The sequence below is a fragment of the Oryctolagus cuniculus genome, chromosome 3, assembly GCF_964237555.1.
Source record: "Oryctolagus cuniculus chromosome 3, mOryCun1.1, whole genome shotgun sequence".
Classification (NCBI taxonomy): Eukaryota; Metazoa; Chordata; class Mammalia; order Lagomorpha; family Leporidae; genus Oryctolagus; species Oryctolagus cuniculus.
Genome location: NC_091434.1, coordinates 140255999 through 140281693, shown reverse-complemented (window position 1 = coordinate 140281693; position 25695 = coordinate 140255999). Strand labels below are relative to the sequence as shown.

Here is a 25695-nt window from a genome sequence, read left to right as displayed (position 1 = left end):
GGGCTGGTGCTGTAGCACAACAGAATAAACCGTTGCCTGCAGCTCCAGCATCCCCTAGGGGCACCAGTTCTAGTCCTGGCTGCTCCTCTTCCAATCCAGCTCTCTGCTATGGCCTGGGAAAGCAGCAGAAGATGGCCCAAGTCCTTGGACCTCTACACCCACATGGGAGACCTGGATGAAGTCCTTAGCTCAGCCCTGGTAGATGGCCATTTCCCTCACTCTCAGATAAATAAATCGTAAAAAAAAAAAAAAAAAAAAAAAAAAAAAAAAAGATTCTGAACCTATGAAGTTGATATAAACAGTAGCACAGAGAAAGCTGAAGAGCCAATCAGAAGGCAGAACTGAAATTAGCCAGAATACAGTGCACAGAGAGCAAAGGGAAAGAATGTGGAAGACTCAAGAGAAAGGGAGATGGAGAGAAGATAGAACATGTTCTCAGTGTCTTAGCAAGAGGTAGAAAGAATGCTAAGTTGATGACCAAGAACAGATCAGAACTGAATAAAAGTATTATTATTCAAATTCAGAGAGAAAAACTAATCATAAATACAAAGAAATCCGATCCAGATACATCACAGTGAAACTGCAAAAATACCAAAGGAAAGGTAGAATTTAAAGGGAGCTAGAGAATATACTGATGCCAAAAAAGAAATTAGACCAGCAGATTTAAAAAACAATACTCATTTGAGTGGCAGGGAGACAAAGAAGAGGGAGGGAGAGAGGAAGGGAGACAAAGACAGATATTCAGAGAGATAGACACCTCACAACTGCTGTTAATTCTTCAATTATCCACAACAGCCAAGGGACAGGCCTGGGGCCAAAGCCAGGAGATAAATTCAGGTCACTCAACTTGGTGGAAGGGACCCAACTACTTAGGACATCACTGCTGTCTTCCAGATTTGGACTAGAAAGAAACTAGAATCAGGAGCTGGAACGAATATTGAACCCAGGTACTCAGAGGTAGGATACAACTATCTTAACCATGAGGCTAAACATCAACACCCATCAATAGATTTTTTTTTCAGAATTAACAGTGGAAGCTAGAAAACATTAAATAATACCTTCAAAAAGTCTTAAGAAGTAAATCCTGAAAAAAAAAAAAAAAAAAAAAAAGAGCTGCTTTTAAGAATAAGAGTAGGGGCCAGCACTGTGGTGCAGCCAGTTAACGTGCTGCCCTGAGGCACCAGCATCCCATATGGGCGCCAGTTCGAGACCATCTTCTCCACTTCCGGTCCAGCTCTCTGCTGTGGCCTGGGAAAGCAGTGGAGGATGGCCCAGGTCCTTGGGTCCCTGCACCAGTGTGGGAGAACTAGAGGAAGCTCCTGGCTCAGCTCTGGCTGTTTCGGCCAATTGAGGAGTGGACCATCAGCTGGAGAATCTCTTTCTTTCTCGCTCTCTCTGCCTCTCCTCTCTGTATAACTCTGACTTTCAAATAAATAAATAAATAAGTCTTAAAAAAAAAAATAAAGAATAAGAGTAGGCCGGCGCCGTGGCTTACTAGGCTAATCCTCCACCTGTGGCGCTGGCAGCCTGGGTTCTAGTCCCGGTTGGGGGTGCCGGATTCTGTCCCTGGTTGCTCCTCTTCCAGGCCAGCTCTCTGCTGTGGCCTGGGAAGGCAGTGGAGGATGGCCCAAGTGCTTGAGCCCTGCACCCCATGGGAGACCAGGAGAAGTACCTGGCTCCTGGCTTCGGATCGGTGCAGCGCTGGCTGTAGCGGCCATTTGGGGGGTGAACCAACGGAAGGAAGACCTTTCTCTCGGTCTCTCTCTAACTCTGCCTTTCAAAAAAAAAAAAAAATAAATAACCCATAATCTAGGATCAAAATTCTCTATTTTCTGCCAAGAGAAGCAGCAACGGTTTCAATGTACACAGCAGAACAAGCATGCTGAACAGTCTAAATACTTCTTTCATCAACTTCAACTCTGCCTCATCCCTACCTTAAAAAGCTTTTAGTGCTTCAAATTTCTAAGCTTTTCAAGATTCTTCAGGATGAAACAGGTTGGCTTAGAGCTTTGGTTTGAACCTCAGGATTTGTCAGTCACCCAAATCTCTCTACTAAGCAATTTCAAATTGGGGGTGGGGTGGGGTGGGGCGGTGTCTCTCATCTGCTCAGTCCTTATGAAGTCTACCTTTTTTTCTTCAATGTCATTTCTTGTGGGAAAGGAGAAAAGAGGAAAAAACTTATATTTAATCTGCTGTGTTTAAACAATTCAGGGTGATCCTTTTCATCAAGTCACTGATATGGCTGTCAACCCAGTTCTATCACCAGTACCAGCTCACATGAATGTGCCTTCAATCATTGTATTCAACAAAACAAAATGCTGTTATTGGTACCAAATCAACACAAGTAAGTTCTTAAATGCAAATGACCATTGCAATTATATATTTAAACAATTCCTACAGTACCCTGAATTCACAAATTTCTCCCATTAGAGAAATTAAAATTTAAATACCTTTTCATGTTTCTTTAGAAAGTTGGTTTTCTTGATTTTCCCATGATGCTGTAATTAAATAAAATAACTTTTAGGCTGAAAAGAAGACAGTACTCCACAGACCAGGAAACACAATCTGCTTAATAGATGGCAAGATAATGCTAATTTATATGTCTTAGGCTTTTTAATTTTGTTCTTGTCATCATGAAAATACATATATTAGATTTCAACGAATTTTAGACTTCGGACTTAGATTTGCACTGGACGTAAGATTATTTTTACATGTAAACAAAGGTTATAAGACAACATAATATTTTCCAAAAGAACTGATTACATTAATTTAGTATATTTACTGGCATACAGCAGAACTTCCAAAAGTAAGGGAGTTTTTGTCCATCTGTTAAAGGAGGTTGGCAATTCACATAATATCCCTGACTGAGAGTATCTAGTTAGGCATTTAGGATTCAAATAATCCAGTACTGGATTCTCATGAATCTAAACAGTAATCAGGGAGGCAACAAAAAAATGAAAATGTATTATAAATTATGTTAAACCCAAACAGGAAAGCAAATTTCCTGTGAACCAGCAAACAGTAGAGAGGACCCACTTAAGACAGCTTATTCAGGGAGGACTGCTCTGGAACAACAACATTTGCACTGAAATCTGTAGCATAAGCAGTAGGAAAGGCATTTTCCAGAAAGATGGAATATATACAAAGACTATAGGAGATTAGAATGTTCTGACTGATGGAATACAGACATAAGGCTCAGCCATTCTCTCTCATTGCCTAAAAGAGATAAACATTGGAATGTATTCCTTACCCATGAATCTCAATTGGGTCTCACACCCTATCTGCCTTCATACCCCATCCTGCATTCCTCTACAGGTTCCCAAGGCCCCGCCCATTTCCAGGAATTCCCCTCTGCCTGCCACCCCCTACCCCCAGCCCCATCTCTAGCCCTCCTTAAAAAGGCCCAACCCGGCCAGCTCCTCGGCTCACTAGGCTAATCCTCCACCTTGCGGCGCCAGCACACCGGGTTCTAGTCCTGGTTGGGGCGCCGGATTCTGTCCAGCTCTGCTGTGGCCCGGGAGTACAGTGGAGGATGGCCCAAGTGCTTGGGCCCTGCACCCCATGGGAGACCAGGAGAAGTACCTGGCTCCTGCCATTGGATCAGCGTGGTGCGCCAGCCGCGGCGGCCATTGGAGGGTGAACCAACAGCAAAGGAAGACCTTTCTCTCTGTCTCTCTCTCTCCCTGTCCACTCTGCCTGTCAAAAAATAAAAAAATAAAGGCCCAATCCCTGGGGTCAGGGCCTTCTGACACGTGCTCCATCAATGTGCACTTGGACAGTTGGTTACCCACCTCTACAGATTTATTTTCTCTGAATAAATTCAGTCTGGCTGTAAATTCATATTCTGCCACCTCTCTATTCTGCGCCTCTTTTCCTAACACTGACAAAGAGAAAAGGCAAATGTAATAATATAGTGAGTGAGTAGTAAGAAAAACAATTCTAAGGCGGTGTTTCTCCAACTTGGGCACATGAATAAGAGACTTCTCAGTGTACTGGTACTGGGTACTAACAATATAATAAGAGCTTTAAAACAATGAAAAAGTTCTCACTCTTAAAAACTCCCATTTATGTAATTTTAAAATCTAGAATTATTACTTAAGGAATACCTAATTTCTTTGCTTTTATAAAGCTATCTATGTTCTTACAAATTTCAGGTTGTGATCCTACTGGAAAGCCTACAGAGAATGAGTCCTACACATATTTAGCTATTTCTCAGTCTAACATTAGCCCCGTACAAACTTATAGATGTTGAGAAATTTCAAAACATTCCTGAGATCATCAAAAATAATGTGAAAAAAGTATGATGCTATTACCTTAAGGAAGAACCTCTTGTCAGTTCTTGCTGGGTTGTATGAAGCAAGGTACGCAGCAATCAGAATAAACTTGGAGTAATATGGAAGTTCCACATGAGTATATGCAGAGAGACCTACAAAACAAAATACGTTCACAAAGAAATTGATTAGGCTACCATTGGGTTTCCAGTGTCCCCTCTCACGTATCTTTTGACTTTCATATAGTTTCTTCTGGACAAAAGCACCTACTGCCTGAGCTTCATGTGCCATGATGATGACTGTGGTGGTGGTGATGAACTTGACGACGAAAGCCATAGTGTGCTCATTCTGTTATTTGTGCTTGGTTCCTCCCATTCTCAAGTCTAAATCCTATTCATCTTCCTGTCTAGGCTGTGCTCTCCATCAGACCTTCCCTGATACTCCCCACCACACAAAAACAGAAAGAAATGATTTCTTCTATGAATTCTTATTGGGTGTATTTCATGTATAATCAACATAACATTGTGCCTTATGTAAACAGTTAATTATACATAAATTCTATTCCCTACTAAACTATACTATTAGAGGAGAAATTGTTTTTTTTGCATTTTTGGTGTGATGCTTTGCATGTAGGGAATAATAAATGAGTGGATAAATCAAACAATGGAGTTAATCGAGTAACCCTGATTTTTAACGGAGAGAAGGAATCTGCTATTTGCTGAGCATATGTCAGACACTGTCTCCTAAGTGTTTTACTGAAGCACCACTTTGGATGTTTCCCATTCTATAGATAAAGTGAATGAGGTTCAAGGTCACACAGGAAGTAATGCAGATCAATTATTGCAGGTTTTTTTATACTCTAGAATCTCTCTTTCCCTTGCCAACAAACTGGAAATCATCTGTAATACATTGGGAACATTCAGTATGTATGATTCATGTATCATGCAGACAAAAGAAAATCACGATGTCACAACTTCATAACATTTTCCTCAACCATCAACCACTGACCTTTATAAAAAACTACTAACATTTAAGGAATTAGCTTATTTTGCTTTTAAATAAAAGCAATTAGTTTGGGATAAATGCAAATAGTTTCCAAAGCTTTTAAAAAACAACTGCTGAGATGAATCCCTTAAACTGAGTTAACATAAACTTGCATTTTATTCCTGAACACTCATGAAACACATACATACTGAGATAAAATTATGCCATATAACTGAACTGCTTCCACAAAAATATTTAAAAAAATATCAACTACTAGACTTTCACATGATATAGTCCAATATTTAGGAAATGGACAACTGATATTTGAATTTTATTTCTTCCTATTAAAATGGAGCTTCACCTGAAGGAAACTCAATCAATATATTATTATTACTTGAAAAGAAAATTCTCTTTCATCTCTTTTTTTACTGATGGAATGATATTAGTATTGATGTAGCATGCTGATAATTAATTAAAGAAGTGGTTCTGGTAACTATCTCAATACTTCCTTTGATACCTTTTAGCTGTCCTGGATCTGTGTCATCGTTCTGTAGTTTCTCCCACTGGGAACTGAAAGGAAATAAAGCAAAATGGATTGAAAATACATGAAATCAATATGCTGTGCTTAGAGCCCAGAAAAACTAAAAACTTTGTTTATGGATAAAAGATAATATATACACTGTATCTGTATGAAATCATTTAGTGCATATTAGGACAAAATATACATATAATGCAATATTCACATGTTAATTTTTTAGTAATCTCTTTGGTCATATTGTAAAGCTATCAAAAAGTAACAACAAATAATATAACCTGCCATTAGTTAAAACTCAGTATTTTAGATAAAATTGGATACAATTTAGATAAAAATTGGATAAAATTTAGATAAAGTTGGATACAATTGTCATATACTATTTTTTTACAATTTTGATTTGTTTTCATTTTATTTGAAAGACAGATAGATGGAGAGAGATCTCTTATCTGCTGGTTCACTGCCCTAATGCCTGTAGCAGCCACAGCTAGGTCAGGCTGAACCTATGAGCCCAAAATTAATCAAGGTCTTCCAAGTGGGTGGCAGGGACCCAAGTATCTGACCCTTACTTTCCAGTGGGTGTAGAAACAAGAAGCTGGGTTGAAAGCAGAGGATCCAGAACTTGAACCAGGCACTTCAATATGGGATGCAGGCTTCACACCTGGACAGCAGTTTTTAAATTCTGTTAACAATCCCTTGAAGTATATGTGATTATCTCAGAAAATCGAGGTCCAGTGACCAGCACTGTGGCATAACAGGTTAAACCACTTCTTGTGACGCTGGCATCCTATATTGGGAGTTCTGGTTCAGAGTCCTGGCTATTCCACTTCCAATTCAGCTAATGTGACTGGGGAAGCAGCAGAAGATTGCCCATGTGCTCTGGCCACTGTAACCCATGTGGGAAACCTGGCCGGAGTTCCTGGCTCCAGGCTTCAGGCTGGCCTGCACCTTGCTGTTGTAGCCATTTGGGGAGTAAACCAGCAGATGGAAGATCTCTCTTTTTCTGTCTTTCTCTCTCTCTCCAGTGCTCTGACTTTCAAATAGATAGATTAGATAGATAGATAGATAAATCTTAACCACAAAAAAAAAAAAAAAAAAAAAAAAAAAAAAAAAGGCCCAAAGGTTAAGTTGCCAGGGACAGACAACAGAGGAGTAATAAGAGCTGCATCCTTGGAGGATGGCTGCAGAGTTCACGCTGTTTTAATTGCTCCACCTTAGCTTTACTTGCAATTAAAATTATCAGAAAGCCAAACCACTATTAGAATGTAGGGTGATTATGATCTAATGAACTAAATTCATGAACAAACACATTATGGGATAATGAAAAAAGACTGCAATAGGAAGTTAGATTTTAGCAGCATGATTCTGAATAAACTGATAATCTTCTCATCAGAAAATGGCAGATATAATGATCTATAAGGACTCCAATCAACACTAAAGCTTTCTTACAAGGTTCTTAAAATGCTAATTTAAAAATAATGCCAGATTAGGATAATAATTCAAATTATATTGCACTTTTTTTTTCTAAATTTGCAGGCTTAGCTTAAAATTCTGGGAATACAGCTATATGGTATATTTTTTGAAAAATTTTTTTATTTGAGAAATATAGAAAAGAGGAGAAAGGGGAAACAAGAGGGAAAAAGACAATAAGACACAGAGTTCCCATCTGCTGATTCATGCCGTTGGTGTCCTCAAAGGCCAGGGTCAGCCTGGAATGCAATCCCAGTTTTCCATACTGGTGACAGGAACCCAATAACTTGAGCCATCACCTGCTACCTCCCAGGGCCTGCAACATCAGGAGACAGAGCTGGGAATCAAACCCAGGCACTCCGATGAGGCTTCTTAACCAGCATCTTAACAACTAGGCCAAACACCTGCTCCCACATGGGAATTTTAAAGGGCGATTAGTAACTCAGGTGGAAAGCAGGTCTGTACAACAAGCTGACTTCCAAAACAGATCATTTCCTCCACCTTGTAACTGAAGAGTGCTTCACAAGATTACAAAACATTTGCACACTTACTACTTCTTATAAATGCAAATACATTTTTATGAGTTACATGTAGGGGCCAGTACTGACATCCCATATAGTTGAAGGTTCATGTCCTGGCTGCTCCTCTTCCAATCCAGCTCCCTGTTGTTCACTTGGGAAAGCAGTGGAAAATAGCCCAACTGCGGGACCTGGAAGAGGTCCGAGGCTCCTGGCTCCTGGCTTCGGTTTGGCCCAGCTTCAGCTGCTGTGGCCATTTGGGAAGTACACCAGCGGATGGAAGACCTCTCTCTGTGTGTCTGTAACTCTGCCTTTCAGACAGATAAATAAAATCTTTAAAAAAAAAAAATAACCCTGACATGCAGATAGTTGAAACTGGTAAGACTTCCTTATACAACAATTGTGCATTTATGTTGTTATTAAAGTTCTTAGAACTCTCAGGAGTGGGCATTTGGCCTAGAGGTTAAGCTGCTGGTTAGGATGCCCACATCCTGTATCAAAATGCCTGAGCTTAAATCTTGGTTTTGTTCCCAATTCCAGCTTTCTGCTAATGCAAACCCTGTGAGACAGTGCTGATGACTCAATCACTTGGGTCTCTATCACCTACGTGGGAAACCTGGATTGAGTTCCTGGCCCATAACTTCTGTCTGGCCTAAGCTAGACCACTGCAGGCACTTCGGTAGGGAACCAGTGGATAGGAGCATTCTGTCTCTCTCTGCCTCACAAATAAACAAAATTTTTTAAAAAGCAAAAACATAAAAACTCTCAAAGGAAAAATTGCCTATCATTAACAAGGAGGGAAACTGACATTTACTAAATGTCTATTTTGAAGCCAGTTAAACACCCATTTAATCTTCATAAATTTATGAGAAAAAAATTTTTTTTCCTCCCCAAATAAAAAAGCTGAGGATCAGGGGTAGTGGAGGCAGTGTTTCCACTGAGATCTCTGATTAAACATGCCATCACATTCTAAATAAATAAACAAATGAATTATCAACTTCCAGAGATGTTTCAGGGAAACAGTTGCATTAAGAAAAGGTAAATGGGTTAGAATTGTAAGATGAACAGGAGACGTGGCTGGATTCTTTTTTATAATTTGTCCAAACTGCTTATAAAAGCTACAAAATCAGGGCCAGCGTTGTGGCACAGCCAGTTAAGCTGCCACCTGTGACGCTGCCATCCCATATGGGCACCACTTAGAGTTTTGGCTGCTACACTTCTGATCCAGCTCCCTGTTAATGTGCCTGGGAAAGCAGTGGTAGATGGCCCAAGTGCTTGGGGCCCCTGCATCCACATGGGAATCTTGGATGAAGTTCCTGGCTCCTGGCTTCGACCTGGCCAAGCCCCAGCCCCAGTAACCACTTGGGGAGTGAGCGAGTGGATAGAAGATCGATCTCTCTCTCTCTCTCTCTCTCTCTGTGACTTATCTTTTTGCCTGGAGGTTCAAACATTTTTCTTTTTTTTTAAAGTCTGAAACGTTCAATAGGACATCTTTTTTGTAGGCTGAATAATACCTCCCGTTCCCCAACATCAATGTCCAAATCCCTAAAATCTGTGAATGCTACCTCACGAGCTAAGAGGAACTTAGCAGAAGTGGCTGAGTCAAGGATCAGGAGATCGGTTCTACTGGGTTCTCCAGGTAGTCCCAATGTGCTAACAGGGATGAAGAGAAGTGGTCTGAGAGAAAAGAAAATGCTCCACTGTTGAATCTGAACACGGAGGAAGGAGCCACAAGCCAAGGAGCGCAGGTAGCCTCCAGACATTGGTGAAGGCAGAGAAACATTCTCCCCAGGAGCCAAGAGAAGGCACGCTTCCCTGTGCACCCATGTAGATGCCTGAGACCCAGACTGTAAGGCAACGAATGTGCTGCCCTGAGAGACTAGTGTACGAGCATAGTTGAAGAATGAACCATCCAGGAATAAGAGGGAAAAGGAACTCCTTTTCCCGTGTTCAGTCAGCCTTCTTACACTTTGGAAAGTTTTCTTGGATTATAGTTTTAGATTTTAATTCCAAGACACTGTTTTCTATCTTCAGTAATGCTGATGATGTATTGTTCAATTTTCTTGGTTCCTCCTATTTATCACACTCTGATTAGTTTTACCTTTTCATTTAGTTTGCTTCTCCTGGTTGTTTTCATTACTCTCCTCAATGTTCCTTATGGATGTATGGCTTGAATCTACCCTCCCCCGTGTCATCTCACTTCATTCTCGAGAGGACTGCATTTGTTTGAACTCCGTTGGTAAGCTTCATCAACTTCTGTTTCCCGTCCATCTATCCTTTGTCCATGGATTCTGGGCTACAGACATTCTAAAGTAAATGACTGTATTCATATTTGAAAATGTTTTTATAAAAAAGTTCCATTAGGTCCAGGTGTTGTGTTGCAGTCTTCCTCTGCTTTGTGTGGGAATAGAGGAATTTTCATCAGTGAAACTGTCTTTATTCTCATTATGTTTCTTAAAATACCTTTAAAGGAGTGTGCTATTTTGTCTTCATTTTGAAATGCCTGATGTTTGTATGGATCATCAATAACAGGTGAGTCCCTGAATGCAGGGGTGCAGTCTAGGGATGGCTCAGATTTCTTATTCTAAAATATTCTATCCTGTAAGAACAGTTTCTTTAATACACACTGCCATTTCGAAAGGGAAGAGTTGCCATACTTTCTGATTTTGTTATATTCTGTTCATCTGGGAGGTGAAAGGAATCTATTTCCAGCCATTCCTTTCTTTTCCTTTACCACCAAACCTCTAAAGGAAACTACACACTTCTAAAGCAAGACCTTGTATTCTCCTGACACAGTGCGTTCCCAAGACTGCCATACTAAGTTTGGTCCAGCGTATTTTTTTAAATGTATTTATTATTTATTTGAAAAGCAAAGAGAAAGGTGGGGAAGACATTGTGGCCTACAGGTTGTAGGTGACTTGCTAAGATCATGTAAGACAGAAAAGGGTTGAGCTGAAAATCAAAACCACGTTCTTCATACAACATTCTCTGTCACTTTGTGCCTAGGCAGTTTCATTACTATGAAATTCTAATAACAGATAAATACAGGTTTATGATGATTTATATTTCACTATTTCATTGAAGTATCTAACATAGTTTTTTTTTTTTTTTTTTTTTTTTTTTTTACAGGCAGAGTAGACAGTGAGAGAGAGAGAGAAACAGAGAGAGAGGTCTTCCTTTGCCATTGGTTCACCCTCCAATGGCTGCTGCGGGCGGCACGCTGTGGCCGGCGCACCACGCTGATCTGAAGGCAGGAGTCAGGTGCTTCCCCTGGTCTCCCATAGGGTGCAGGGCCCAAGCACTTGGGCCATCCTCCACTGCACTCCCGGGCCATAGCAGAGAGCTGGCCTGGAAGAGGGGCAACCGGGCAGAATCCGGCCCCCGACGGGGACTAGAACCTGGTGTGCCGGCGCCGCTAGGTGGAGGATTAGCCTATTGAGCCGCGGCGCCGGCCCTAATATAGATATTAAAAACAAAGCTAGCACTGGTTTTCCTATAGCTTTCCAGATTTAAAAAAAAGAGAAAGAAACCTTATCATAAATTATCTAACATATTGGTTAAAAATTGTTTGTCCTTACCAAAGTAAAAAATAAGTCTATAACATCCCCGTCAATGTAAAGAAGGTAAAGGAAAACGCACACACTTTACTAGTAGAGCAGGTCTCACAATTAAAGATACAGACATAGTTCCCAATGAATTACCTTGATATTTCCCTGAGATAAACAGTCTGCATGGCTTTCTTCAAATGAGGTTCAATGTTTCTCCACAGTTTGCGAGTATCACGTTCACTTGCTACCCCAAAGGGAGAAAATGTTAATAATTTAGAACTTTTAAAAATATTTCTCAGTAGAAATATTAATAAATAAAATTATAGAGTTACCTTCTCCTTTGACCACAGGCTCACAATATTTAGGAAAATTAAGCACTGCCTAGAAGTCAAGAGAAAAAGCATTGAATTACCACAATTAGGAATTTATTTTTCAAGTAAAATTTTTATTAAAATTCAGTGAATTTATTAAAATCCAACTGATTAAGTAAAATGTGATTACAGCTTATTGCTATAATAAAACAGCAAAAGTGTCAATATTCAGACAGTACAACAACATACCAAATATTTTTGAACTGACTAAACCCTGAAGAGAATATTAGCCTCTGGATACAAAATAACAAAGTATAATTTGCAGGTCATAATTATGTCACATGGGACCATAAAACAGTCAGTCATAAAATTTAAGTCGAAAAAATTAAGTATTATTTTCTAAGGCCTGAACATTCTCATAAATTAAACATGATCTAGTTCAGTGTCTGGGTCGGCAGCATTACTTGATAGTGTTATAAATGAAAGTTTTCGGCACCATCCCTGGCACACATAATCAGAATCTCTGAGGATGAGACTGAGGAATCTGCATCTTAACAATCTCTAGAATTTTGATGTATTCTAAAGTTTGAGAGACATCAACTAGTCATAATTGATTTAGTAGTTTTCCATGAATCAACACTGGAATTTCACTGAAAGGGAGCTTAAACAAAATGGTTAAAAACACACTGTTGCTGTTTATTGTTATTAACTTGGCTTCAAATATTTCTTTTCTTTTTTTAAAAAGATTTATTTTATTTATTTGAAAGTTAGATCTAGAAAGAGAGAAGGAAAGGCAGAGAGAGAGAGAGAGAGGTCTTCTATCCGCTGGTTGACTCCCCAGCTGGCTGCAACAGCCGGAGCTGCGCAGATCCGAAGCTGGGAGCCAAGAGCTTCTTCTGGGTCTCCCATGTGAGTGTAGGGGCCCAAGGACTTGAGCCACCTTCCACTGCTTTCCCAGGCCATAGCAGGGAGCTCGACTGGAAGCGGAGCAGCTGAGTCTCGCACCGGCACCCACATGGAATGTCGGCACTGCAGGTGGCGGCCTTACCCGCTACGCCACAGTGCCGGCCCCTTCAAATATTTCATACTGAAATAATTCAATGAGATCTAGAAATATAGATGTATACAAATGTATAATTATAAACTTACATTAAGAGGATGACTGAGGACTAAGAATCAAATCTTCCCTATTCTTCATCAAAACAAACTATTTAAGGTAGAAATATCTTCCAAAATCTGCTGTATTAAGTGGCAAGAGGGAGGAAGGAGAAGAAATTTGCACTTCAGCCACATTTCTTACCTTAGTTTCAGATTTTCAAATCTGAGTACCATTTAATAACATCAAGGTGTCATAACTGGTAAACAACTTGGCTGAATAAAAACAACTGCTTTATCTTATACAACAAAAACAAAGCCGGAGGCATCACAATACCAGATTTCAGGACATACTACAGGGCAGTTATAATCAAAACAGCATGGTACTGGTACAGAAACAGATGGATAGACCAATGGAACAGAATAGAAACACCAGAAATCAATCCAAGCATCCACAACCAACTTATATTTGACCAAGGAGCTAAAACCAATCCCTGCAGCAATGACAGTCTCTTCAACAAATGGTGCTGGGAAAACTGGATTTCCACGTGCAGGAGTATGAAGCAGGACCCCTAACTTACACCTTACACAAAAATCCATTCAACATGGATTAAAGATCTGAATCTATACCCCGACACCACCAAATTAATTGAGAACATTGGGGAAACCCTGCACTGGCAAAGAATTCCTGAAAAAGACCCCAGAGGCACAGGCAGTCAAAGCCAAAATGAACAAATGGGATCACCTCAAATTAAGAAACTTCTGTATAGCAAAAGAACAGTCAGCAAAGTGAAGAGGCAACCAACAGAATGGGAGAAATTATTTGCAAACTATGCAACTGATAAAGGATTAATAACCAGAATCTATGAAAAGATCAAGAAACTCCACAATAACAAAACAACCCAGTTAAGAGATGGGCAAAGGATTTAAACAGAAATTTTTCAAAAGAGGAAACCAAATGGCCAACAAACACATGAAAAAATGTTCAGGATCTCTGGCCATCAGGGAAATGCAAATCAAAACCACAATCAGGTTTCATCTCACCCAGTTAGAATGGTCCTCATACAGAAATCTACCAACAACAGATGCTGGAGGGGATGTGGGGAAAAGGGCACCCTAACCCACTGTTGGTGGGAATGTAAACTGGTAAAGCCACTATGGAAGACAGTTTGGAGATACCTCAAAAAATCTGAATATAGACCTACCATATGACCCAGCCATCCCATTCCTGGGAATTTACCCGAGGGAAATGAAATCAGTAAACAAAAGAGCTATCTGCACCTCCATCTTTATTGCAGCTCAATTCACAATAGCTAAGACATGGAATCAATCTAAATGCCCATCAACCAAAGACTTGATAAAAAAAATTATGGGATATGCACACTATGGAATACTACACAGCAGTAAAAAAAAAAAGAAATCTGGTCATTTGCAACAAAATGGATCAAGCTGGAAAACTTAACACGTAGTGTAATAACCCAATCCCAAAGAGACAAATACCATATATTCTCCCTGATCTGTGAGAATTAATAGCACTCCTAAAATGAAAGCTATAGAAGTGAAACTGACACTTTTAGAAACAATGACTTGAATAGCTCTCATCCTATCAAGGAACAGTTTTTTATCGTTACTTTTTATTTTGTATTTTTTTGTTGTTTTCTTTTTCTTTTCTCTTCTTCATACTATATGTTGAATTCTTTACTTAACATAGTTAATTATATGTATATAAAGTCAATTTTTAAAAATCCCAGTAAAAAATAAGAGGAGGAATAAGAGAGGGAGGAGGAAGTCTATAACTGTAAAGCTGTATAGTTCTGCATACAGTCCTACAGACTTACTTCTAAGGGTACAGCCTAAAAACTTGTCATGGGGCTCCAAAACCCATTAAAATCAGTGGTAAAAATGCCATCTTAACTGTTAAAGTGATCATATTAAATGTTAAAGTCAACATATAGTTAGGTTTAAGTGTAAAAGTGATCATATAAATAATACCAAGTGCCTGGTAATAATAATAGACAGAATTAAAAAGGAGGGAATTTCCAATATGGGAAGCAGTCCACACAGCAGACTCCTAGAATGACATTTGCTATAAATAACACTATAACACTTTGACCTCAGAATCAACCCTTAAGGCTTCCTGATCTGGCTGAAAGGCCTGTGAGAGCATTTCAGGCATGGAGAGCCAAGACTCTGGCAAACAATATCCTACACGAAGGATCTCAGAGACCTCAGTGGAAAGAAGGGGCCATCAAAGAAGGATGTACTTTTCTCTGAAGGGAGGGGAGAACTTTCACTTTGCTTACGGTGGAGTCCAAATACTGATGGAATCTGTGGTCCCCAAAGGCTTCTAGCCTTGGCAGCCCATGGCAAGAGCCTTGGGTGATCACAGACGTCATAAATAAGAGTGTTAATTGTTAAAGGAACAACAGAAGTCACTGTGCACTTACTCCCCATGTAGGACCTCTGTCCTGAATGAGTTGTACTATGAGAATTAACCGCAAAACTTGTTCTCAAACTGTACTCTATATGTTGTGTGTGTGTGTGGGGGTGCAAACTGTTGAAATCTGTACTTAACATAGAGTTGGTCCTCTGTATATAAAATTTAAAATTAAACTAAAAATGAACCATAATGAAGGAGATGGGAGAGGGAGTAGAAAGTGGGATGGGAGTCAGGGTAGAAGGGTGCATATGGGGGAAAGAACCACTATATTCCTAAAGTTGTACCTATTAAAAATGCATTCAATAAATAAAAGCTTTAAACAAATTAAAAAAAAAGTAACTGCTTTTCTTTTTGGTCAAAACATTAAAATATAAATTTAATAATTTATGAATAGCAGTAAAAAAGGAAATGAAGATATTTAAGAGGCTATTTTAATAAATTATAGTGACGGGAGAATTAGCATTTGCCCCATGTGATTCAACAAGAAACTATTAAACAAAACTATGTGATTATAACAAGAACATTTAACTATCCAAACACAATTGTCTTTTTATAAATCTACATAAAAAGTAGAATTTTATAAACAAAATATCTTTTGAAATACAATACTCTTACAACTTTGGCTATTAACATTCAAATGTGCTCTCTTTCACTCTTTTATTTATTTATTTATTTGAAAGGCAGGGAAAATCTGACTATCTGTTCTCTGAAGCTTCAGAGAGACTCTCAGATGACAGCCAGTGAAGCCATGGGACCTCATTCATACAATCAAAAGGAACTGAATTCTGTCAACAATCTAAATAAGCTTGTCAGTGGATTTGGCCCTAGAGCCTCACGATGAGAATTTACACTAGCAAAGACTTCAATTTCAGATTTGTCATACCTTGAGCACAGAATCCAGCAGCAAAGTGCCTGGACTTCTGACCTATGGAACTTGGAGCTAACAATTTGCTATCCTAAAAGAATAAATTTGTGGTATTCTTTATGCAACAACAGAAAAATAATACACAGCAGGAAGTGTAAACATTATCCAAAGCAAGCTAGACATAATCCTTGAACTTTCTGGCCTTTTAGAATATCTACATTCTATTTCTTAAACACTGGAGGATCAACACTTGGTACTAAGAACACCTGCATTAGCACTATTTTAAAAGAATTTTCATTAAGCAATGAGGTCTTTCTGTGTCACATCTTATTCTTCAAGCTCAATTTCTTTTCTCTCTCTCTCTCTCTCTCTCTCTCTTTCTTTCACAGGTAGAGTTACAGACAGTGAGAGAGAGATAGACAGAGAGAGAGAGGTCTTCCTTCCATTGGTTCACTCCCCAAATGGTCGCTACGGTCGAGCTACGCAGATCCGAAGCTAGGAGCCAGGTGCTTCTTCCGAGTCTCCCACGTGGGTGCAGGAACCCAAGCACTTGGGCCATCCTCCACTGCTTTCCCAGGCCATAGCAGAGAGCTGGACTGGAAGAGGAGCAACTGGGACTAGAACCGGTGCCCATATGGGATGATGGTACCGCAGGCGGAGGATTAACCAAGTGAGCCACAGTGCTGACCCCTGAGCTCAATTTCATTAACTCCTCCTATCCTCAAAAAGATCCCATGAATAGGCATTACTACTAACTAACCCCATTTTACAGACTAGTTATATTGTGCTTCAAATCTCTTTATGTGATCAGCCAGAAAAAGCACTGTCTTTAAAAAGATCATGAGATCAGGCCAGGCACCCTATCTTAAAACAGATATTCTGAAGTTTGAAATCGGCTTCCTCACCAGATACATATTACAAAGAAAACAGCACCTTAACCAAATGCTCAAATGAACATCAATAATGGGATACACTGGAATCCATCTGATAGGATAAAAAAATGAAAACAGCACAGCACATTTCTGTGATAGCCCTGTCAAGATGCGTAACGTGAATCTAATCATGAGGAAACACCAGACAGCTCCAGACTGAGGGAGATTCTACCAACAACCGGCCTGCTTCATCTTCAAAGATCTCAAACTCTGGAAAGTCTGACTATCTGCTCTAGACAATGCCACGTGATTCTGAACTGGATTCTTTTGCCCTGAAAGACATTACTGGGACAACTGACCAATCGTGAATAGGATCTGAGAAGCAGACTGTAGTGAAATTGCATCTGTTTTGGTTGTTGTACTGTGGGTATGTACAACAATGTCTCAGAAGCAGACTGAAGTATTCAGGGATTATAAGGTACTCAGTCACAAGCTTACTCTCACACAGTCTGGGGAAGTGGTAGGAGAGCTCTTTTTACTTTGCAACTTTTCTATAAGTTAGAAACCTCTTCCAAAATTTTTAAATGAATAAAAAAAAACCCATTCAATACTTTCAATATCTTGTAAGTACAAAATTTATTAAAATAATTAGGGTAAATTATGAACACACAAGTTCCACTGCATGTGATTATCATACCAAAAGAATTCTTAACTCTTCCAGCCCATAACCAAAGGTGTCTTGTAAAGGCAGAATGTATCACCAGGAGAACTGGCTCAAATACTTCTTCCCACTGGCTCCACGTCTGAAAACGACTGCCACAGCTACAATGAACATGAATGAATACCCCACACCAAACATTCAGCAAAAGCAGAGAAAATAAGCATACTATATGTTTTTATTTATGAAAGTTTGAAAACAAGCGAAACTCCTCTCATGTTAAAAGTCAAAATAGTGATCACCTCTGGAGAGACAAGTAGGATCCAAGTTTGGGAAAAATTATGAAGTGGGTTCCTGGAATGCTGGCAGTTTTCTACTTTTCGACCAGGATTACATTTGTAGAGGGATGTTAGTGATGAGCTCAACCTGAAATAGGACCCCTCCCCACCCCAAAGGAGAAGATGCTTGAAATCTATTTGTAAATTGTAAGAGGTAGGTCCTAAATCGAAAACTTCCAACAACATACTAAGTGTGAACACAATCTTAAATGGTCTTCTATGTTCTGTCTCATGCATAATACTGAATCCGTCTAAGTAATACCTTTCAGGACAAAGAAAGGAAAATAGGCTGAGGTATACAAAATATGTTACTCTGAAAACAACTGCTGTCCAGCCTTAGCTATATTACTCCTTTCTGTCACATGGAGATAAGACCTGAAGTAGTAACAGAAAGTTTCTGAATAGAAAGCCAGACATGCTTGCCTTCTTTCACGTCCCCATAAGTAAAGTGAAAGGGTCAAAGAAAAATTACACATTTCCCAGACTGCTTGTGGAATATAAAGTTATTCTAATTAAAAAAAAATTTTAAGAATCTTTTATACAAAAACTATTATCTCAAGGTTAGTGTCTAAAGAAAGACCCATAATTAAACCTAACTACACTCAAATCCATTTAGATTCTAGGATATAGTTACTATATACAGAAATCCTGGGAGAAAAACTGCTGCAAAAGGTTAACAGGGATGTAAAATTGGAAGTTTTTATATCTCCTTTCTGTTACTATTTTGACTTCAGTGGAATACTACATTTTTTTTTTTGTAGTCAGAGAAAAGAAAAGTCACACTTGTAAGGCAGAATGAAAAGACACAACCGAAGATGAATGGATGAATGACCTGGCATGGTGTACTGGCTTCAGAAGGCTCTAGCCCCGTCTCTGGGTTTCAGTCCCACATCACTTATATTTAGAAAAGTGTGACAAGATACATACTCATTTAAAGCAAAATGCTCACTCACCAGGTGTCTGAGCTCTTTCAAGTCCCGACACACTGTGTAGAAAACTCCAAGAAGAATGTTAATGTAGGCAGCATAGAAATCGGCTGAATACTCTGGGGGGTGATCATGAGACAGAATTTTTTGAAGGTTTCCTGTTCACAAGACAAAATAAACTTAAAATGACTAACAAAGCAACTCAGTCATTATCTTCTAGCATTTTATAACAGAGGTCTTAAAAAAATAAATATGCAGGTGTCGCTCCCCCTCTTCGTGGAGGAACGACACAGGACCCTGCGCTGTTCTTTTGTCTGCTCGGCCCTTCCCGGGTTTGCTGCTGGTTCTTCCCGGGTTGGCTACCATCCCTTCCACCTCCGTGGAAGGGCGGTTCCCCCTAGCCACTTTCCCCACTTCCACGGGGGAGCGGGACACCGCCGGCCGGCTCTCTTGGAGGCTGCACAGGTGTTCCTTCAGATAGATGTTCCTGGTGCATGTTGTCTCTCTCCTCCTTTATAGTCCTCTTCCACCAATCCCAACTCTGCTACCCACACGCCGAGTATGCTGCTCTCCTCCAATCAGGAGCAGGTCCTACAGTTTATTGGTTGAACTGGAGGCAGCTGCGTAGAAGCTGGTTGCTCCTCTCCCAGCGCCATATTGTGGGAGAGCAGATGCATAGAATAAGTCTTAATTCCAGTAACTTAGTCTAGTCCGAGTTGCTCCCCACATGCAGGTTCAGCAATAATTTAGGAATGATAAAACTGTTGTGAGAGTAGTGCAGCAAAGTACGGTTTTGTGACAAGAAAAAAAAAAACCTTCATTTGATCTCAGTACGGATTCAGGGACCAAGCTTCTAAAGACCTTGGAATTTCCAAAGTGACAGGGCTGAGAGGAGCATCTTTTGTAATTCACAGTAATCATCTTTGAAACATGCAGGGGTTTATACTAATGAGGTAACTTTAGCTGGGTCCCTTGATAGCTTCAGAAGACTGGTTGTCAGATGAGAGGACCTGCTCCAGAGAGAAGAGAAGAGAAGGGCTGGAGATCGAGGCCGCCACCAATGGCCAATGATTTCATGCATCAGGCCTATTAAGTGATGTCTCCATTAAAAGCTCTGAATGATAGGTTTCAGAGAGCTTCCAGCTGCTGCATGCAGCCACAGGCTGGGAGTCTGGCATACCCCAACTCTATAGGGACAGAAGCTCCTGTGCAAGGGAGCCCTCTCACCTCCATCTCTGTGCCTCTGGTTTAACACACAAAGAAAAATCATTCCTAACTTCGAGAGAGGCTTTGGCTTCCAGTTGTAAGGGAGTAAAAAGAGTCAGAAACTTTTCATGCCCCTGTGAAAAACAACTACTGTCTGTGACATCGGCATCCCACATAGGTGCCAGTTGAAGTCCCAGCTGCTCCACTTCCAATCCAGCTTCCTGCTAATGGCCTGGGAGAGCAGTGGAGGATAGCCCAAATGCCTGGGCCTCTGCACCCACATGGGAGACTAGATGAAGCTACTGGCTCCTGGCTCTGTATCGGCCCAGCACCAGCTATTACAGTCATTTGGGAAGAGAATCAGCGAATGGGAAATCATTCTTTCTCCCTCTCTCTCTCTTAATTCTGCCTTTCAAACAAACAAGTAAATCTTAAAAAAAAATTAAATATAAGATAGAAAACTATTTTTAGATATCAAGGCAGTAGAGGACTATCACACCTGACAAAGGAGAAATGAGTGAGTCCTATCAGCCAGGACATCTAAAGGGAGGCAATTTTAAGACTGTGGTGCAAGGAGAGTTTCAAATGGAGTCTGTTAGTAACACTGAGCTGAGGAAACAGAGGCCAGAGGGAGGTAAGGCAGCTAGAATTTGCAGGGCAGAGCACCAAGGGAGTGAATGATGCAGAAAAAGTATCCCAGAAATTTGTACAGGGTTCCCCTCCCATATTCTCTGAATCCCAAATTTACGCACAACGTAAACCTCTGTAAGGTTAAAACTAAAGGACCTCTAGGAGAAAATAATTACTGGAGATCTCTAAGTCAAATCCTAGAACTCAGAGTTCTGAATTGTTCTCAGAATGTGGAGACAATGCTAATACACAGAGGATTCAGAAAAGAATTCTGAAAGGCCATAATTTAGAAGAGGAGCTAAAATTAGTTTTGGAATAAAGACTATTCTATATCCCCTCTCTAAAAAAGTTTTAAAAATAGCCTCAAAATGGTCAAATATAGCTTCAAGTAATTAAAAATGCTTATCAGAAAACAGCCCCACACACAACATGATGCTTATAATTCAATCAAAATTATTAGACACAGAGGAAAGCACAATGGATATCCAAAAAAGTAGATAATGAGATTAGCAGACAGAGCATTAACACAACTATTATAATTATATTCACTCAAATATATAAAGGAAGAGCATAAGATGTGCAATGAAAAATTCCACAGGAAGAGATTAACTGCTGATTAGACAACCGTGGCAACAAAAGTCCCTGATTTTTAAAGATATAAAAATAAAAACTATCCAAAAAAAAAAAACACAGAAAGATTTAAAATTTAAATGAAGACTTCCAATAGAACAGTAGCAAGAAGTCTAATATACTAATGATGCTGTCCCAGAAAAAAAGGAAGACAAAATATTTGGATAAATAATAGTTGAAATTTTTCCAATGTTGATGAAACTAAACACTCACAGCTCTAAGAAGCTCAAAAATCCGAAGCAGATAAACAACAAAAGATATTTTCTTTTTTGCCTCCTTATTTCTTTAAGGACAACACAACATTATGGGGTTTTTAAGAAATAGTACGATAAGGTATTATAATAAATATGTAAATAAAATATAGTACAATAGCAATAAAGGCAAAGTACAAAATTCTAAGATACTGAAAATTTCAGATTGCCATCAGAGAATCACTTAACTTTTTCTGATACAATACTTGAGCCAAAAACCTGATCAAGTATATTATAATCTATCTGAAGAAAAAATGACCAGAAGATGAGTAGTATGCATGGGAGACTTCCAAGTTGGCCTCCAAGCTGTAAGTAGTGAGAGAAGAGGTGTCCTTATTGGACACCATGTTCCTAAAGATGATTTATGAAGGACTTCAAAAAGTTCATGGAAAATGGGCGTTATCTTTTAATTCCATTTTTCATTTTTTAAAGTTTTTATTTGATGAATGTCCATTTTTCCATGAACTTTTTGAAGTCCTTTTTACATACTAAGTTATCATGACTGATGACACTGACCACTAAATCCATCCCTTTGCTCTGGTTCCATGCTTGCTTCCTCTAACCATAATTTGACTTATTAGTGTTTTCTTTTGCCTTTTTTCTGATGATAATGATTTTTCTTCAAAAGGACTTGATATGTAAAAGGTCACAAAATTTAGTAGTCAGATTTGACTTGGCTGCATTACTATATACTCTTTTTTTTTTTTTAAGATTTATTTATTCATCTGAAAGGCAGACATACATAGAAAAAGACCTTCCATCTGCTAATTCACTCCCCAAAAGGCCAAAATGGTCGGGGCTACACCAGGCTGAAGCCAGGAGCCAGGAGCTTCTTCCAGGTCTCCCACGTGAGTGCAGGGGCCCACGGACCTGGGCCATCTTCCTCTGCTTTCCCCAGGAGCGCTAGCAGGCAGTGAATCGGAAGTAGAATGGCCAGGACTCGAATCGGCAACTATATGAGATGCCTGCACTGTAGGCAGAGGCTTAACCTTCTACCTCACAGTGCCATCCCCTACTAAACACTTTTCAAAAATCTATTATCCTATGCTCAGAAACTAGCAAGATCACTGTTATTTAAATTTTTTTCATCCATGCTGCTTTGTGTCTTTACTTTTAGAAGCTGCAACAGAATTTTATATCATTCTTTAGTTCATATTTACTAAGATGCAGAAAACCAGCATTTTGAAATTTTCTTAAATTCTAGTAATTTTTTAATACTTAAATCTAAAATGGGTCATGAAAAGTTTAACCATAAGTAGGGATGAGAGCTTCAAAGCGATTTTCAAAATTATATCCTGGGGCCAGCATTGTGACGCAGTAATGTTAATCTTCCACCTGTGGCGCTGGCATCCCATATGGGTGCTGGTTCTAGTTGCTCTTCCTCTGGTCCAGGTCTCTGCTATGGCCTGGGAAAGCAGTGGAAGATGGCTCAGGCACTTGGGCCCCCGCACCTGCATGGGAGACCTGGAAGAAGCTCCTGACTCCTGATCTGCACAACTCTGGCTGCTGCGGCCATTGGGGGAGTGAACTAGCGGATGGAAGACCTTTCTCTTTGTTTCTCCCTCTCACTGTCTGTAACTCTACCTCTCAAATAAATAAATAAAATTAAATTAAAAAATTAAATCCTTTGATTCTGTGATTTTTCCCCCCATGGATGAGACGTTATTGAAAATAAGGATTCCCCTTTTCTATTTTGGGTAACTTAAAAAAAATCAATTAATTAGCTAGGACAGGAGGTGATACTTGCCTGTTGTTCTTGTGAAAATAGGCAAAAATGTGTTGATCTTAACAATGAATATTTACAAAAGATAAATCCAGAGGGGTAGTGGTAGTGAGGCCAGCGTCATGGGATGCTATTTTTTTCTTTTTTCTTTTTGACAGGCAGAGTGGACAGTGAGAGTGAGAGAGACAGAGAAAAAGGTCTTCCTTTTGCCATTGGTTCACCCCCCAATGGCCGCTGCGGCCAGCATGCTGCAGCCGGCACACCGCAATGATCCGAAGGCAGGAGCCAGGTGCTTCTCCTGGTCTCCCATGGGGTGCAGGGCCCAAGCACTTGGGCCATCCTCCACTGCACTCCCTGGCCACAGCAAAGAGCTGGACTGGAAGAGGAACAACCGGGACAGAGTCTGGCGCCCCGACCAGGACTGGAACCTGGGGTGCCAGTGCCGCAGGTGGAGGATTAGCCTATTGAGTTGCGGTGCCGGCTGATGCTATTTTTTTCTTTAATTTTGTTTAAGGAATACAACTTCATGCATTTAATATAAACAAATTTGGGAACATGGTGATTCTCCCCCCCCCCCACTTCCCTCCCACCTATTCTCCCACCTTTCTTCCTCCTCCCTCTCCCTTTACCATTCTTATTTTTTACTGAGATCAATTTTCAATTAATTTTATACTAAAAAGGTTAACCCCCTAAGTAGAGAGTTCACCGAATAGTATGAAGAAAAAAAAAAGCACAAAAACAAACAAGAATAATACTGTTCATCAACAAGGCAAGGGATGTTATTTTTTCATACACACTTCACAGTTATAATCTTTGAATCAGAAGTTTTACACTTGTATACTGACAACAGAGTAGTAATCTACAAAGCTATTTAGCAACACAAAGAGCTAATGTGTTCTTACAAAGACAGAATTAATCAAGATCTATGAAATCTAAGTTTAAATTCAACCCCCTAAAAAAGACATTTAAGAGTTAGTGGCTGGTACTACAAAAGTTACAAGAATGAAAAACAAGATTCACAAAATCAAAAGATATATTACACATGGTATTTTAACCCAATTTTATTATAAATAAATGTTTCAATATAATTTTAGTATGCTTCGTCATTATAGTCTACTTTAATCGTATGGATATCATAATTGCTGCATATTTTAATGTACCAACTAAAAAATGATAAAAATATGCTGTTAGCACAAAGATATAAAAGTTGCTCATTCAAAAAATTTCAGGACTTATACAAGAATAATTCCTCAAAGTTTCAAATTATAACTTCAAAAATATAGTACAGAAATATAAAGGACACTGTATTTGAAATTGGCAGTGTACCTTATCAGTTCAGAACACATCCCACTTTAAACACGCTAGCTTAATCTTTCAAACAACATTAAATCTACTGAATATCATTTGCCAAAACAATCTTTAAAAATTTACCTATGCTATAATCAGGGAAATACAAGACAAATGGTTCAAAGCATCCAGTATTTGGACGAAACTTTTCCCAAACAATTTCACTGAGAAATATAACAGTCACATTTCGGTCAGTCTGTAAAAGAAAAAAAAAAAAAAAGCTTTGCATTTAAAAGTATTAATCAAAGCAATAATTCCATTTACATTTTTCCTTTAAAAATTCCAGGAAGGGTGGTACTAATGGCATCTTACATGTTAAAGTGATCATTTTAAGTGTGTAACTGATCATACAGATAGGAATAAGTGTCAAAGGGATCATATAAATAAGATCAGTTATCTGCTAATAACAATATAATTAAAAAGGAGAGAACGATTCTACATGGAAAGCAGGCCACACAGCAGACTTAGAATGACAAATGCCCTAAACAGCACTCTGACCTCAGAATCAGCCCTTAAGATATTCTGATCTGGCTGAAAAGCCCATGAGAGCATTTCAGGAATGGAAAGCCAAGACACTGTGGCAAAAAAAATGACCTAAATCAAAGATCTCTGTGAGTGAGAGCCTTGGCAGCTCATGACAAGAGTCTCGGGTGATTGCTGACATCATAAATAAGAGTGTCAATTGTTAAATCAACAACAGGAGTCACTGTGCACTTATTCCCTATGTAGGACCTCTGTTCTCAATGAATTCTACTATCAGAATAACAGTAAAACTTGTCATCAAACAGTACTTTATACATTCTGTGTCTGTGTGGGTGCAAACTGTTGAAATCTTTACTTAGTATAGAGCTGGTCATCTGTATATAAAGATAATTAAAAATGAATCTTAATGAAGAATGGGATGGGAGAGGGAGTAGGAAATGGGATGGGAAGAGGGGTGGGAAGGAGAGTATGGGAGAAGAACCACTACTTTCTTAAAGCTGTACCTATGAAATTTGTATGTATTAAATACAAGCTTTCTAAAAAAATTTTTAAATTCCAGTGCAATTTTAACATAAAACACATCATTTGTATGTTATT

General features: G+C 39.3%; 1 protein-coding gene across 3 annotated transcripts in view; it reads right to left on the bottom strand.

Annotated features, from left to right (window-relative positions):
• ORC5 (origin recognition complex subunit 5) overlaps positions 1-25695 on the bottom strand; it is an 85050-nt gene that overhangs the window by 37801 nt on the left and 21554 nt on the right. For all 3 annotated transcript variants that reach the window (XR_011387388.1, XM_002712028.5, XM_051849723.2), the window contains exons 5-11: positions 24700-24811; positions 18856-18986; positions 11656-11704; positions 11477-11567; positions 5773-5825; positions 4314-4426; positions 2451-2498 (exon numbers count right to left, since the gene is read on the bottom strand). Coding sequence is in view for 2 of the 3 variants with exons in the window: in XM_002712028.5 (XP_002712074.1) it covers positions 2451-2498; positions 4314-4426; positions 5773-5825; positions 11477-11567; positions 11656-11704; positions 18856-18986; positions 24700-24811 (597 nt within the window). In the remaining variant the exon portion in view is untranslated. The remainder of the gene's footprint in view (positions 1-2450; positions 2499-4313; positions 4427-5772; positions 5826-11476; positions 11568-11655; positions 11705-18855; positions 18987-24699; positions 24812-25695) is intronic.